This window comes from Aptenodytes forsteri, unplaced genomic scaffold (assembly GCF_000699145.1).
Source record: "Aptenodytes forsteri isolate BGI_AS27 unplaced genomic scaffold, ASM69914v1 Scaffold11, whole genome shotgun sequence".
Classification (NCBI taxonomy): Eukaryota; Metazoa; Chordata; class Aves; order Sphenisciformes; family Spheniscidae; genus Aptenodytes; species Aptenodytes forsteri.
The window spans coordinates 586,881-604,380 of NW_008794155.1; the positions used below are offsets into that span (position 1 = coordinate 586,881).

The window sequence follows — 17,500 nt, forward strand, 5'->3', positions numbered from 1 at the left end:
CAGGCAGGCATTTACTAGCTACGGGGGAAGCAATCAGTTTCTTCAAAATTTACTGTTCTAAGCCCATTAGAGTTCCAGCGCAGCAAGGCTCTCGATGGAAATCGAAAGCGCCTGCCTTCGTCTGAGGATGCTGCATGCAAATCTTCCGGGCTGAACTCCTACCCTTTAGTGTTAGGATGCTTTAGCAACTGATTTATGTAAATTCGCTCATAAAGAATACAGTTTATTTTTAATTGGTGAATATGAATTAGAAAATTAAGGCGCCGGTTTAGCATTCGCCGAACATCCGAGCACCCTCAGCCTGGATCGCACAGGTGAAAAGAAGGGGCTGGAAGCAGCCCCTTCGCCGCGCAGTGTAGCCAAAAATAAGCACTCGTCGTCTTATTAGAGACGAACGCATCGCGTGCCTTATTCAGGCATCAGCAGTTAAAAGCATCCCCTTCTTAGGCCTAGCGCGAGCCTCTTCATAAAGCGGACTAATTTTAGCCAAGTGTTGTAATGTGCGAGGGGGTTTTTGTGTGTAAAACTGGCAGTGGTATCCTGCTCGTATTCCAGCACGAAGCGCTCGCAGATACTGTCCTATACAATAATACTTAACGACCATTGTCTACCCTGATGATTTACATGTGGTTTTCATTTGGGGGAAAAAAAAAATAGAAAAGGAAGATTTATTTTTTTTTTTTTTTATGTTCCTGTGTTCCCCTTCACCTAACAAAAAAACCCCTTTGGCTAAACCATAAAAAAAAATATCTTTGTGAAGTCATGCTGTTGTTACGGAAAACCTCTCGAAACGAAGTGATGCTGACCTCATTGCGTTAGTGCTACACGGGGACCGCCAGCACCCTAAAACACGGCGTTAGCCCCAACACCTCTCCTGCTAAGTCAACCCAACGTAGGCCCTGCCCGCTTGGAAACGCATCAAAATCTGAAGTGACATTCCCTAGCAGACACGTTCTCGCTTTAAATCGGTGTTAAAATGCCTTTGCATGAGAACAGGCCCTTTGATGCAATCCCTGCCCCTTCTCTCCATCCCCCCCGAATCCGAGCCTGTCGAGGATTACAGTGTGCAACCTCTGCCGACAGCAGATAAATAACTGACAGTATTTTAGCAGAGTTGCTAGGTTCTCCGCAGAGTAATTTGTTTTCTCCTTTCTCACCAAGTCTTTAATGTTTTGTTATAAACATCTATAGCAAGGCGCTGCTAATAGAAATGACTTATGGCCAAGGATCGGGATAAAAGACTGCGATGGGTTTCCGAGCTGCTTTCTTGCAAGGGCTATGCCAAGGAATTACTCTTCCCTTTGTGCACATGGGCTTTGCTGGAAACAGAGAGCAAAATGCACAAAGTTCCCAGACTTGATCAGAACTTTGTGCTGTCCCACAGGTTTTCATTGCAGGGTGATAAAATACTTATTTGATGAACCACGAGTGTATTGAGGTGGCATTGACCGGTGCGGCACAATCCTCCTCTCCCCCCCGAAACTAACCCACCAGCATTTATAGATGTACGTTATTCCCTCTCACTGCCCCCCAACGAGGTCACAGACGCTTGACAAATCTTGGTTTGCAGTAATTGGGGTACACCAGCGTGTTCCTCAGCTCTTTTTGCATGCGAGCGTGACAGTAGATGTGCAAAGTTACAAACCCACTGCACCCCCAACCATAGTCACGTCATCCAGGTGACGTGTACGTAATTTTATTATAAGATTTGAGGCTCTTTATGTCTCTCTCTCATGGAGAAGACCTGCAGTGCTTCTTTTAACTCAAGGCATTCACCCAAGCCTTATGTTTTTTCTTCTTTCTCTGTGGGCGCTGTATCATCTCACCAGTTAAAGACTTGATAAGAGAAAGTTGTCAGAAATCAATTCTTCTTCCCCTGGTTGTACGGGTGTGATAAAAGATCACACGGGGAATCTGTGAGAATTTACACACACATGCAAACAAATAGCTGCTATCAATTCACGTGGAAGATCAGATAAGCCCGTTATCTCGTGTCCGTACGTACCAGTGTGTGACAAGAGCGTGGGGAAGGACATGGGGCAGGAGATACAGGAGCGGGAGGAACGGCGGTGGAAATCATGATGAGGACATTCAGAAGACAAAAAGATCTAGATTGCAAAAGTATCTGAAGATTTCTGGTCTAAGGGAAAATGGTGTGTACAGAGATAGCGCTGTGCCCAGTTGCCTGTTTTTAATGTAGAGTATCACAAAGTCAAAGAGCTGAAGAAATGAATCCGTGGAGGAAAGCTTGTTGCTGTACTAACATGTGGTTGCCCACCATGCGGACCTGGTCCCCTTCACTCAGGAGCGAGTCCTTGGGAAGGGCTTGTCCCTGATAGTGCAGTCAGTGTTGTGCCTTCTGTGATGGGGCAGCTCTTCATTAGTGAGCTGAGCACAAGTCCTCTGCAAGCTGTGAGGGAGAGGAGCCTGGAAAGGCGTTTTTTTAATAGTAGCGCCTTGTTCCTCTTTATCTTGGCAGTGCAATACAGAATTTGTGTAGTTACTGTTTGCCTTTGAATTCAGAATTCAAAACTATTTAATATAGAGACATTTGAGAATACATTGGATCGATACCCAAGCCATATTTTCCTCAGGCTGTCGAATATTTTGGACCAAAGTTTATCCCATCAAGATGCAGGTATGGAAAGACAGCAAAAGACGACAAAAGACTAGATGCTCCACCTAGAAATCACCTTTGAGTACCCATAAATGCTGTTAGCCTCAACAGGCATCCTCAACATTGTAAACAGCCTGCAGAGAGCACGTAGAAGAAAGGGCCGTGGTCCTACTCCTCCCCGCCGGGTGGCCACTTGTGCAATGTCATATAAAGAGGGCAGAGGTTGTGTGTTGTTTCAGGGAAATCATAGCTGACCGGGTCTGTTCTGCCCCTTTGCACGGGAAGGCAGTGGAGAATTTGGCTCTAGATCCGTGCTGAATGGGGAGTGGGTTCCTGGAGGGAAACCTCATCTTTGAAAAGCAACTGATTCTGGCGAATTTAATCCAAAAAGGTGAATGTGGTGGATAGATAAGACAGACTGAAAACAAAGGCTTAAAATGCAAGTGTTAATACAGCCTTAACTAAAAGGTACCAGATACGATAAAAAGCCCATAGGATGTAAAATAACAATTTCAAAACGGAAACTTTTTAGCAGTGTCTAAGAAGAGCTATCTAATACTCCCAAAGAAAACGGTATTCACCAGGGCTGCAATACAGATGACACGTGGTGAACGAGCCAGTGCCATGAAAGTGTACGTAGAGACACCTGATTAAGTAGAAGCTGACACCCTCACTTCCTGAACACCTAAAGCAAAACCAAAAATAGTCTAACGTCACTTTCATGCAAGCTAGAGTTCAGTTTGAGAGCAGATACTAGGTTTTTATAAATAGCAAATAAGAAAGCTAATGAAATACCCCAAGAAGTTCAGATTTAAAGGTTAACTGAAAGGGAGTTTGGAAGTATCCATTCTTCTTCCATTGCTCATTCATTGGTGAAATCTAACCTTGGCACTTCTTCCCAGGGGTGGAGATTTGGGGTATTGACCCCTTTCAGTGGAAGATCCTCTGTTCCTTGATCACTGTTTTTAAGAGCTTGCAGAAAAGTTCAGCATATAACGAAGACTACTTCTGCTGTAGTGGACATCTCAGCATCATTTTTTCCATTTTTCCTATAGCATGTTTTCTTGAAGGGCTATAAGAAGTTGATAGTCCAGAGGAGAAAGCGTCTCTAATTTTGATAACAGAAAAAAAGATGCTTTGTATTACCTCTATATTCTTCATCTAAAAAGCCAGATGTAATTTTGAGGAGCAGTTTGTTATGTTTATAGTACGAGCAGAGCCCATAGTAAGTATTCCAAAAGCAGTAATTGGCCTTATGAACCTCTCTTCAGTTCCCTTCCTGCCTGATCTCTGGTTGACGTGCGGATAACTAGAGATTCGGAAGAACTGTCCTGTAGTCATAAACTAAATGTGAACCTAACCGTTTTGAAAATTTTGAAAATTTAAATTCATCCCATGGTAGAATGGCAGGAATTAAGTGAGGGCTGCGACGCTCTGAGAGACCTCAGCAGCGCATCACCCCCGACAAAGAGTACCAAGATCTTCCTTCCCAAACCTTATGGAACACAAAGATACATGTACTACCTGCACTTGTATACGCCTTGCCTTTCTACAAAACCTTGAATCTGTTATTCTAAAACAGGAGTATTGAGGATCCGATCTCAGAGGCGGAGAAACTGAGGCAGTAAGTGAGTTACCAGCTTTTGCAGCACAGCTCACAAATCACGTCTGCCTTTGGAGGTGCGTTTGTGTTGCCCCAGCCCTCCTCTTGCTTTTCCCATGCAAGGATCAGGTAACTGCCTCCATGGGAGAGGGAGGAGCAATGGCATCTACCTTTAAATCAGGTGCCTAAATTTTCCTTAGCGGGTAAATCTGATGAGCTGAAAATGGGGTAGTCTTTAGCTTTCCAAAAGATTGCACGTCTGCCAATCATATCGAAAGATTCACAGAGGGTAGTGAAGGTGTTTGGGTTTGGGTGGTATTTTTTTCTCCTATGGTTTCAATTGCCTGGGCTCCTGATTAATAGTTGAAGCAGTTTGCTCTGTCGGCATCAGCAGTGTACTAAAGGAGAGGGGAACCATCTCAGAAATACAAAGACCGAAAATATTTTGTGATCTGTTCTCACTCAGATATATACTTCAAATTGCATTCCCTCAGTTGAAGGAAATAATTTCAGTTACCCTGGTCACAGCAGAAAGCAGTCCTCTTTTTGAATGCCTTTTTTCATTAATGTAGATATGTTTCTGAGATGAGAAACGATGTTTCGTCTAATTATGGTTACATGTAGTTAATTTTCTTTTTTAAAAGCTCAGTGTGAAAGGCAGTTTCCTTTAAAAAGGGGGGAAAAAAAAGAAGGAAAAAGTGATACAGCTGATGCTCCTGTTGCCTTAGCAACAGATTTATTTATTAGGGTCTGAAATAACATGAGTTAATATACCACATACCTGCTGATCGGCAAACTCTCCTATTTCAGCTCCAGTTGACAATTAAGTCCTGGACAGCTACAGCCAGGGGTTAATGTTACTCATTAGGAGAACTAGGTCATTACTGGGAAATCAAGGCACTTAAGGCAGCATGGATAAAATACAAAATTCACTATCTCAAGGAGTGAGGGGTTTTATGTTAATTAACCTTATTTTCTTTTCATTAAAAAAAATCTTTCATATATGCATATGACAGTGGATCAATTAATTGGGGGGGAAAAAAAGAAGTAAGCTGTAGTTTACTTTCCTCTCCTAGTTGTCTTCATTTCCTTTGGAAGGGTTTCATTATTTTATGGAAAATTCTTATGTCTATATGATGAGTAAAAAGGGTATTAAAATTAAGAAGGGAATCATCATGGAAATCAGCTTTACCACAAGGGAATGAGCAAATAAAAGCCTTGGAAATGAAAATAAATAAGCTTTGCTAATACCTCACCTAAGGAGCAGAATATAAGCCCATCAGAGCTTGGAGATATTTGGAGGTACTTCTTTGCTTCTTTATTAAGCAGTTACATGGTTATTTGACCTTCAGAAACCGAAACTTTAGCGAACTAATTCAAGTTGTTGGTAAAGATTCTATTTACAGAAAGCTGATCGGTGGTGTAGCCGACAGTAACTCCTGTAGTTAGTAATTGGCTTCTGACTTCCAGGAAAATTAAATGTATTCTCTGAAAGTTTTATTAAGATATCTGAGTGGGAGTTTTAACTTGATAAGTCATAAGTGATTTAATAAAGCTCTCCTGAAAGCCTTTATTTACTAACTTTCAGCAGACTTCATTCTGATACTGGAGAACTTAATAGGCTGAAAAAGAATTGTATTAAAATAAAACTTACTTTTTTACTCACTGCTTCCCCAAATACACTTAGTTCTTTCAATTCCACTAAGCACTCTATTTTCTATATTTAAGCTCCGTGGCCCAATTCTGTTTCTCATTGCATTTAGAGCAAGTTGGTGTAAACCCTTTTTCCACTCCTGTAAAGTCAAAGTTGAAGCAGCGTCTTACCTGGGGTGCAAGTAGTAAACCATTGTATCAGATTGTAAGAGCACTGTTACCTGTAACAACAGCAAAATCCAAGCCCCATGAGTGGTTTTCTGCTCCATGGGATGGTTTTGCACTCTGATGTACCTGTTTTCTTAAATACAAGAAAAAAGTTAAATACCATAAAGGTTCTGCTTAAAATATCACATGCAGAAACCTTCCTTCTTCACTCCCCCTGTGCTTTCCAGATGCTCATAAGGCAGCCACTTTAGTGCCATCCTCTGAAGCCTGTTACAATAAATGTTTCAGCCATGGTTGAAAAACTGAGTTTGTGTTAATGTAAGACTACAGCTGCATCACCTGGACATTTGAAGATTATTTAAGTTTGGAATAGAAGTGTCAGTTTGCCATAAAAGCTCCAGTAAGCTTGGTTCTCCCTTTTTCCATGATGGGGCACTCATTTTATGGTGTCTTTCTTCCCTGGTACAACTGCAAAACCCAAGTCTTTGAGCGGAAACGCACGAGAACCGGTGGGACTAAGGAGTCCTCTCAAGGTTCTGAAGGAAGGGGGCTTACACTCTTCCACCTATTGCCATCAAAACAATCCTTTTCTGCTCCATTCACCCAAGCTGGTCTTGGTCTTTCTCTTTCAAACCTCTCCCTTTTCTCTTTGCTATGCTCAGTTCCTCGGGCATCTCCTCCCATATAGTCTCCTTGTGCAGCAAATTTGCATCTCATTTTCTTCTCCAGTTTCTCAGCCTTTCTCTGTCTCCATCATTTCGGTCACCCTCCCTGTCTGTGCAAGGGACCTTGTACAACACATTGGTTCCTGTTTTCTCCTAAGCCCCATTGTCCAACCTGACTGTGTTGAGTCACCCTCCCTGCCTGTGCAAGGGACCTTGTACAACACGTTGGTTCCTGTTTTCTCTTAAGCCCCATTGTCCAACCTGACTGTGTTGTCCTCTTGGTCTCTTATACTGGTGTCCTTATTCAGCTTATCACATTTTTTTCCATATGAACTGGCCTTGTGTTGTATATTTTCCCCATCTCTCTACTTCTTCACTCAGTTCACTACTTCTTTGTCGTGCTATTCTTGCATAACTGGTCATCTTGATCAGATCTTATTTGTCCCCTTTGCTTTATTCTGGTCCACATCTGAGACTTTTAGTCAAACTAGAAAAGCACACATTACCATTACCACTTTCTGCCTCTTCAACCCATCTCTTACGCCGCTTTGTTTTCTTAACCAAATCTTCCATTTTCTTGTTGTTCCTTATTTTCAATGCATATAAACCAGTTCTTTATTCTGCAAAGGCCAGTAATTTTATTCTGAAACCAATAGAGGAATCCTTGAAAGTGAAGGCAAGTTCTGTGTTTTCAGTTCAGATGTTAGATCCTGCCTGGGTTTTAGCAGCCTGACCTGCGACAGTAGGACTGTCTTGCTCAGCTTTAGCCTAAGGTGTGCCCAAGACACATGGACCGTTCAGTGACCAGGCACAAAAAGAAATTTTTCAAAGGCTTGGCTACATTTTTAGGAATACTTCCAACACATGCAAAAAAAACCCATATCTTTGACTCCAAATCAAACGCATCCAAATATTCAGTTCGTCCTCTAAAACAAAGAGAGGTTCAAGTACTTAAAACAGAGGCTTATTTGAAATTTAATATATGCAAGGTATGGTTGGCAGTTTTACTGGGTAGCGTTGGGTTCTTTTAAATCTTGTTCTTTGGATGTTCTGGAAAACTTTTGGCAGAATTTTTCTAGAAAGTTATAGTTCAAGATAGCCTCAGTCTTGGGAAACATCACAAACAAGGACAGAAAAGGTTTTGTAATAAGAAGTCCCAGGCAAACTTAGCAGACGGTGCCAGCAGCCCCCTTTGTAATTCACAGCACCCCTGACCAAAGTATGCGAATACCCTCCAAGAGACAAAAATCAAATATTTTCTAAGCAAATGATCTAATATTCTTCCTTATTTTCACCAGTAATAAGGGGGGTTATGTTTCTTCCTTCAAAGCTCTTTTTAATTAGTTTTCTCTTCTTACCGCCCTGCAACTGTTTGACTCTCTTCTCCCTTTCCTTTCTTTTCCTTCCCTGCTTTCCTTTTCTCCATGTTTTCACCCTTTTTCCCCTCCCTTTGTCCTCTAATCTCTGCTTTTTCTCAGTTGTGTCCGTGCAAAAACTGACTCAATGAAGTGAGTTGATTCCTCATTCTGAAAGCGGTGAGATTTGTAGTGACTTTAATCTTGTTGAATAATGAGTTTCAAGCCTTGGTCATGGTGCCAAGAAAGTTCCTGCTTAGGAGCTTCATCCTTGGAGATGACAGCTTCACAAATCCAAAAAGATGAGTTATGTTAGGTACCTGAGCTAATTCCTCTCGGGGTATTACTCAGTAAGGACCAGGACTTATTTTTTGACCCAGGCAGCGTATCCGGTGGAGTATTAAGTAGTTGTGGTTTGGTGATGTGAGTCCACCGTGGCGACCACAGAGGGTCTTGTACGGTGGGATTGCCATTCCCAGGCAAACGTGTAGCAATGTAGTTTTTATGTAGTAACTTATGTTTGATTCTTCTTCTGTTCTTCCAAGGAACCACCTGAGCAGATTTTTATCCACTTTTATCACATTCGTACCCATCTATTATTACCACGACAAGACTTTTTTATAGTGTGTTGAATTACAATAGGATATATTGTGTATGGTTATCAGGGCTGTCAGGGTCACTCAGATTATTTTATCTTGCCTACCATGACTCCCGACAACAGGAAACCAATTGTTATGTTACCTTTGGAACACAAAAGGAAGTTAATTTTAATTTTTTTTTTTTTTTTAAAGAAACTATCTGGGGGTAGTCCGTAGCAGTTACTGGGTTGTGTTGCAAATTTGAGTAAAACGGTTTATATCTGAATCCTATACTTGTGACAAGCTAGGTTCTCTAAGTGGGAGTAAAAGAAATGAAAAGGCATCTGAATGAAAGTGCACTGATTTTTACACCAAGGTAACCGAGACCAAATGCTGGTCTTTCTCTTCGAAGGTTCATCTCTCTTTAGGAAATAAGCAGGAGGCTCAATGACTGATGCTGATCCTGAGGTTTCTTTGGTTAGAGAATGCGCAATATTTTATTTTGATTTTTTTTCTTCATGAATTGTGAGGGGGGAAGAAGAAGAATCTAAACAATAAACTCCCAAGGTTCTTTTTTTTATGAATCTCTTCTAGATAACACAAGATAGGAGAAAATGCTTTTCCAGCGTAAAGCAAAGTGCATTTTTCTCAGGCCAGCAATTTGAAAAAATCAGAAGGTAAAATACACACTCCTCACTGTAAATACGTCACAGGCTAGAATAGAAAATAAAACACTGTATTTGCTGGTACTGTTTGGCTGCTTTTTGCCTCTCTGGTGCCATTTTTTAACTCCTTGGCTTGCAGAGGTGTTTTGCAAGCACAGGGAAGGATCGGGACCTTTTTTGCTTGTAGGACCTCCAAATCGCTAGCTAAAATTTATTCCGTAGTGTCCTTTTTTTCAGCGCCATTTATGCAAAAACATTTGTTTCTACTTGACTCCATTTTCTGTTAACTGAGGGGGTATTAGATATTGTGGTAACTTTTGATGCTGATGATGCCAGACAATGTTTAGAGGCACAATTACAGCAAAGACATTTTGTGAGCATATCAGCTGAAGAAGAAAACTCATTGGACTTAACTACATATTTACAGTCTACCTCTACCTCATGTTGTAAATGTAAAAAGACGGAAAAATACTGTGATAAATTGAATAAATGGAAAGCAATTAACTTTTCCTTCATGTTTGCATTTTCATAGTTACTTCTTTTTCCCCTGTTTCTTTTCTAATAGCTCTTTCCCGGCAGTAATATTTCCTCTTTTGCAGTTATCATGAGCATTGTTACCAGAAAATTGGTATTAGAATTTTAATTTTTTTGTCCCCCTGGTTTTTTTTTTCCAATCTTAACATAGAAAATGTATATTAAAGTCATTTGATTTAGGAAAGTCCTCTGTCCTCCGTGAAAATAATTACTAGAATGTATTTCATTTGGTATATTGAATAGGCTTGTAACATGAGTCCTCTTACTTTAAGAATATTATTATCCTACTGAAGTATTTTACTGACTCCGATCCTCACCACATTTCTGTAAATGAAAATTCCTGTAAGACCGTATCTTACAGATGGGGAAACCTGGGCAGAGCTGTCTCGTGGGAAATCAGTGTCAGGAAAAGACCAGAACTCTGCAAATCTCTGTTTTGAAGGCCAGGCTCGTGTTTTTTGTAACTACGCTGCTACTTTCTAACATTATTAGATTATAATGAACCTATATTCAAATTTTGCTGAGCTCAAGATTTAACGTAAAATATCAAAGTAAAATAATCAATACGGTAAATACAGTGAAAAAATCACGGATATTGTTCTTTAGGTTAGGTTTGACGTGAAATGGAGCTCCGTTTCTAGCTCAGCGGAGTGTGCGTGCGAGGACTGCACCATTTATTGATGTGCTGCTGTTTGCTTCTTGAGAATGCCCTGGACAGATACAGGGTCAACAGGAGGCTGATGTCACATGAGTCCTCTTATCAGCCTGTGGCATCCTTCATCACCCTCCCCGAGTCTGTACCGTATCAGTCAAAACAGTGAAGAACCTCAAGTTCCTGCTGTTATCACCCAAACGAAGAACGTTACTGGGATAAAGGCACCTTCCAGCTCCTGGCTCTGGGTGTGATAAAGGTGCAGCTCTCGCCTGGCGGCCCTCTCTCGGCAGCAGTGGCTGCCCATGCTTTTCTTCACCTTCATGCTTTCAAAAATGGTGACTTTCACAAGGGATCCTGCAGATTTTCTACCTTTTCCTCTGTGGTGCTTTTGTTCTCCATCCTCACTGCACTCTGCTTCCCTGCTAACGCCGCTGCGTGCCTTTGCTCTCTTTATTCTCTTCCTCTTCAGTTCTCCTCCTTTAATTACCATGCAGTTTTATTTTTGCTTCCTAATTTATGTCTTTACTGTTTTTTTCTGGAACTTTTCTCTACCACTGATAGCACTCTCAAATGTTCTCTGCAGCTTCTCTCTATCTCCGAGTCTGATTTTTCTGTATTCTTTCATTTTTCCCAAGCCTATGCCTTTTCCTTTTTATCTTCTATCTACCCTATATTTATCTTTTCCCCCCCTGGGTTTGAATATGCCATCGTTTTTTTAGTTTTCAACTTGACTATTTGTCTTTTTAAATTTTTTTTTCCCTCTTCTTATGGTTCTCTTCCCCTTTACGTTGCCCATCTCGTCTGCCCTGTTTGCTGCCAGACTTGCTCCTCACTATTTCACTTTCCCAAAACTAGAGGACCACTGTCATCCACTTCAAGGCCTTCGTCTTAGAAACTTCATTTCCTTCACTTTTAATTATTGATTCGGTGCTCACAGACTTCCCCAGCCCCGTCCCTGCCCCTCACGCCTTCGCTGGCTGATGTCCCCTGTCCCTTTCTCTCCTCCCTGGGTGTCCCTCGGCTCGCCAGTCTTCTGTCTCCACGACAGCTGCCCAGCTTCATAAATAATGAGTGATACTTCAGTGGCCTATTTTGCCAGCCATTTTCTAGCCATAATTGCAGGTAGGCAGAAATCTGTCTTTTAGCTCTTGCTACGTATCCTAAAAAATGAAAGGAAAAAAAAAAAATTAAAATGCTGCTTGAACTTCTGAAGATTTTGTACCTGTTTTAGCGTTGCCATTTCCCACCTTTGCCCATCTGACGTTCAGGTGATTTTACGAAATGGGGAGGCAGGAGGAGATGCACCCAGTTTGGATTGCTTGGATTTAAGGCACCGTAAAAAGTGAAATATTTACTGCGTGCCCTCACAATTTGGGACTTTCTACCACTGAAAATCTCCCATGCTAAATGTCCTAAGAAGATTAAGATCAACCCTTTTAATACTGCTTTTAGCTGAGCTTATTTGTAACCCTTTCAGAATATGTAGCACCTTGAGAGATGGCACGACAGGGCTGTTGTTACCACAAGCATTACGTACCATTTACACAGTATTTTCTCAAATATTAAGACTTTCTCACCTGGCTTAGCACTTTTATGTTACTGATCAACTTGCATAAACCGTAGTTTATAATTTTATTTTTTTTAAAGAGACTGCATTTGTTCTGCCCCTTTGAGCAAGTCCTGTCTCTTTTCCACAACTCTTCTGCTTTCTAATTGCATAGCTATACGTGTCTTCCTCCAAAGCCTAAATAACTGCGATTATCACCATGTATGATAAGTTTACATATACTTAAAAAAATTAAATTAAGTCACAGAAGACCATATGGGTCTCTTACTGAATTTCACTCAAATTCGAGAGATGAATATGCACTGAATAATGCAAAGGGCCAAATTCTGCTATTTCTTTTCTTTTTCAAAAAATGTGTTTTCCATCACTGGTCAGGGATATGGGTATCCTGCAGCCCCAGAGAATGACTCCAGTTTAGCTGGTCTCCGTGCACTCTCCTTCCAGTTCCAGCAATGGGTAAGGCTCGTGGGCTCAGGCCGAATTCACAAAACCCCTGAACAGCAGAAGGGTGTTTTGAACGCTGTTGCCATTGATTGTATAGAGGAGCATCATCGTAGTGCTACGAAGTTGCTTTTTTTGATCATTTTAGGCTGAAAAGAGGGATGTCAAGTCATCAATGAATCCTGACAGCATCCTTCTGTGGTGAAAAAATAATAGTCACACCCATTTTATAAACAGAAAATCTAAGGCAGAGATAATGGAGGCTCAATAGCGGTGCTGCTGATACCACCACCCTCCCATTCCCCACTTCAAGGACGGTCTTGAAAGTTTTATTTCAGATTGCAAAGGGAGGTCACTAAATCAGGCTGAAGCCTGGGCCACGTTCCCGTACCCAGACCACTAAACCTCAGCCAGTTCTTAAGAGAGACTTCAAATGTCTCTCTTAAAACGTGTTTTAGACTCAAAAATAAAAAATCCTGGGATAAAAAATTTAGCGTGCAGTATCTAAACGTGGAGATTAAATGTCTCCAACGACAGTGCTCTCGAATCCGAGTATAGGTATGGCGCCTATGTCTGATTTGTGGCATTTACAGCTGGAGTTTGGTCATTCTGATGTTTTCATGTTCTTACGATGAAATTTAGAGCATCTTCATACCATGCCCAGTTCTTATTTTTCCTTTACCAGATGCATAACAAATCTAGTAAAAATACAAGAGCATTTCAAATACCTAAACTAAACAACAAAGGCAGACCCTGGAATCACATTAGCTTGATTTTTCCCCAAACATAATATCTTAAAAGTTTGCATTTTAATATCAGGCTTTTATACAGTTTTGCAGTTCTTCTTAAGGAAATGGGGTATATATAATTAATACTGTTTAATAAAGCTCAAAAATGCAACAGATGCAGCCAAAAGTGCACGTCATTTTGAGCAGATCTTTACAGAACAGACATTCCATATTGTGTTCATCTTTTTCCATGATCACTGCTATGGCAATCTGGTGTGTTTAGCAGTTGTTGCTGAGTAAGGCAGACTGGATTGTATATGATTTTCTCCATGTCAGCCAAGAAACAGAGCTCTCTTCTTTTTGATGCAGTAAAGAGGTGGTCTTGTACTATTTATTGTTTTCTACCAGGAGCAGCTATACCTTCACTAACTTGCAAGAATAATAATACATTGCAATCTGTAGGTGCACGTGCTAGAAGCTCTCCGTAGGTCTTAACTGAAAATAAAATGGTTGTGGTGTGGAAAAGTCACAGGAACTGATGAATTGAATAAGATGACCTCCCAAATAGAAAAGCTACAAGAGTCACAAAACGTGTCATTAAAATCTGTGAGTATCCCGTAAAAGCAAAATATTTTAAAAGGGGATATGGAAGGAGGATCACCTACAGCAGAAAACCCATAAGAGAGGCTCCAGTGCAGAGGAAACGTTTCCCCTTTCAGCATTCCTTCTGGGTGCCAAATTTTCCTTCTGTTCTTCCCCACCTATTAAACAAAGCTGCAACTTCCAATTCCTATCAGTTTTCCTAAATATGTGCAGCTTATGTGGCTTCGACGAGCTGTAAGGCTCCGTATTCTCCTGCCAGCTCCTTGACAATGTGGCTCCAACAGCATCCTCCACTTTTGGCTGCCTCTGGGACCCCTGGTCTCTTCTGGAAAGGGAGAGGGAAAGCATATCCTTTGCTGGAAGGACTTTTTGTGACTGCGAAGCCGATAGCGCGGCTGTGAAGAGCTTGGAAAGATCCCTGTAAGCGTCGCGGCTCTGTCTGTCGAGGCTGCCTGCTCCGTGTAACGGGGATGTTTCGGTCCACCTCGGGATGAGCTGTGCATAGCTCAGCATCAGATACGGGGTGGGCTCATGGGGATCACTTATAAAGCGCCCACAAAAGCCTGCCTAGGGGAAACTGAGGCTAACGGGAAACATTGTAATGAATTACAGTGACTCCCGGCGCCAAAGGTATTTTCCTTGCAAACTTGCTCATTTCCGATAGAGATGCTCCCTTCCAGCCAAGTCTGAATCCTCCATTGTAATCCCATTTTGGCTCTTTCAGCTGGGCACTTGGAGGGAACTAAAATCCTGGGAACACGTTTCTGCCCGTAATTTACCTCGCAGAAACAGGTGACTATTTTAAGCGGGAGGATGCAGGCAAACTGGTAGGCAGTTCTGGGATCTTTGCAACTGGAAGAAATTCTCTCTCCCAGCCAGTGCTCGTATCCACTTCGGTTACTAGAGCCACCGTGAAAACTCCTGGTTCACAGATGTGAAACAAATTACGAAGCTTATGCAGTTGCATTCCTCCTTATTTTTGGGAACAAAACAAATCTGGGAGATGGAGGACTTCTTAAAGTAATTATTGTCTGGCTTTATTTTAAGAAAATGCAACTAATTCTGAAAACTCCACAATTCCTGAAGATTTCTCAGCCTAGGGTAGTCACATTAATTATAAGATTAATTTGTTTTAATTCCCTAAACCAAAAATATTGACTGAATGAGAAATTAACACATGTAGAGCTGCAGATGTCATTTGGCTTCAGATTTCCTGAATGATATAATTATTAATCTTTCATATAGCAGTGTGACAAACCTACAGATTCATTCTACAAAATTAGTCTGTGAAGAAAGACACCGGGACAGCTGAGCTATAGATTTTCCCTTAATACAGGAAGGAAAACAGTGGAATTTTCTAAATAATAAATAAAACCAAAATATTTTAAAGACATATGGTGCACATCTGTCTGAAATACAGTAATTTAAAGCAGAGTAATTAAATGCAAGATGTAATATTCACCTTAGAGTGGGGGAATTATCTCATTTTATTTTTAATATAACTTACCGAATTTGGGAAATTTAGATCATCTGTGGTATCTTTTGAACCTTTCATTCTGTGCTAGTAAAGAAGATTGATTAGCAAATTGGCTTTTTATTTTCTTTTTACGTAACCAACCTTGTGTTTCAAGGCATTGAGTGTCATACCCATACAAACCTTTAATATTCTCTTCAGCTGAAACTATAAATAAATACAGGTTTCTTATTTTCTGCTTTAACTTCCAGTTAACTCCTTAAAAGTCTAAAGGTAGCAAATGCCTTGTGTTAGTTTATTCCTTTCTTCTTTACCTAAAGCACTGAACGGATCAGAAGCTTTTCATGAGTACAGCATGGATTCATAAAATTCCAGTTTGGGAAATCCTATGGGTTTAGCAAAAGTTTTTGATTAACCTATTCCTCCTGAGAAAGGGGGTGAACTGTAATGGAGATTGTATACATATTTTTTGAGAGGCAAAAAAAAAAAAAGGTGTTTTTTCCTACCTACCCTTTTTTTAACATGATTTTGCCTTCAGCTAGGTGAGATATTACTCAGTCCTTCTCAGTTTCAGAGTTGGTAATTTGAAGAGTAAAGGCATCGTTTGAAGACAGGGAAGAGAGATAAGGATCTGATGCAACTGAGTTTTGATCCCGAGTGCTGGGTTGAGGAAAACGTTCGACCATGTGGCGTAAGCAAAGAGGGGAATTATGCTGAAGACATTTAGGCCCCAAAAGTACCATTTAAGCGAAATACTGTTCTGATAAACAAAAAACTCCCACAATTCCACAAGTAAACATAAGTGTTGCTGAGATAAGTTCTGTTTGTTTCAAGGGAACATGACAAAGATCCTGAAACTTTCTTTAAAGTCGTGCTGAAACTGAAAGAGAAAGATCTACCTTTTCATGTGTCCGTCCTTGGAGAGGCTTTCACTGAAATTCCAGGTACCTTTCCTTTTTTTTTCCTTTACTGTAAAGTTACCATAAAATAAATATTTCCAGAAGTAGTTTCATGTACATATTTTCTTATATTAGTGAAAGAACATGGTTAAAATCTTGATAGTTGTAAAACTGAATAATACTGATATGTTGTAAAATGAAAATTATTAAAGACAGTAAGCATTTTTTCTTTTCCTTGGCAGTGCAAGACCTTATTTATGACTTGTATTTCAGCAACACTTCTATATTTATTTAAATATAGGGATAGGTGTGAGTGAGTGGATGGTTCAGAGAGGAAACAAAATCTTTCAGGCCAAGGTTACTCATCTGAAATCCAGACTGAGATTGTAGCAGGTGAAAACACTTAGTTCCCTTTCAGACGTGAGGTTAAGGACTTCTGTGGAGAGCTTCTGGTTTGTATCTGGCATGAAAGTGGTCATTGATATTTTTACACCACTCTTTTGCACACTCCTTCCTTTTCTTGGTTTCTGATAACCACTACTCTGTAAGCAGTCTCACCCATCTGAAAAAGAAATAGGGTTTATTCTGAATACACACAGCTTTGTGCCTGAGATATTGTGGTAATAAAGAGAATAATCAAATCCCATACTGGGTGCACTTGCGGTAAATTAAACCTTTTTAAAATGTACGTTAACGACAGGCGAACTTCAAAATATCCCGTGTTTTAGCTCATACGTGTTTTCCGAAATGTAGACTTGCATCCCTCCACCTCTTCAGTCTGTAAAAATAGACTTGGGATTAGTTTATTTGTCAGTTCTGTCGTAACTGTTGCCTGCTGGACTGCTGATATTTCAATTGTTTTAGTTTTGATTTTGCAGTTTTTAAGACACCAAGAAATTGATCTGATCCAAATAACTTTTGGGTCCCCAACTGTGGCACAGCTGGACTGGAAAAAGAGGTAATAATTCAGGAGCAGGAAATTCTTCGTGTTTTCTGTCCAATTCTTTTCAGCCAGTTTTCTGAAAGCCTGTTCTTCCAGGCAAGTCTTATCGCAGATCCCAAGGCAACGTTGCTTTCCAGACTGAGCGCACCAGATTTCTTAGAAGGAGAAATTTCTAAGGAATATGTGACAGATAGGAATATACGATGGTGCACTGCGGGAACAGATTCTATTGACACTCATTTTGGATGTTGTTACATATCTCATTTGTGGCTTCAGTGCTTATGAATAATGTAGATCATCCTAAATTTATGCCAGTATATCAAATCTATATGCCGCACCTCTTGTCTTGTCA

The 17,500-nt window shown here is 40.6% G+C and overlaps 1 protein-coding gene across 1 annotated transcript in view; it reads left to right on the forward strand.

The window, feature by feature from the left end:
* Positions 1-17,500, forward strand: part of GTDC1 (glycosyltransferase like domain containing 1) — a 132,025-nt gene that overhangs the window by 97,414 nt on the left and 17,111 nt on the right. The window contains exon 5 of the mRNA XM_019472274.1: positions 16,141-16,250. Within this exon, the coding sequence (XP_019327819.1) occupies positions 16,141-16,250 (110 nt within the window). The remainder of the gene's footprint in view (positions 1-16,140; positions 16,251-17,500) is intronic.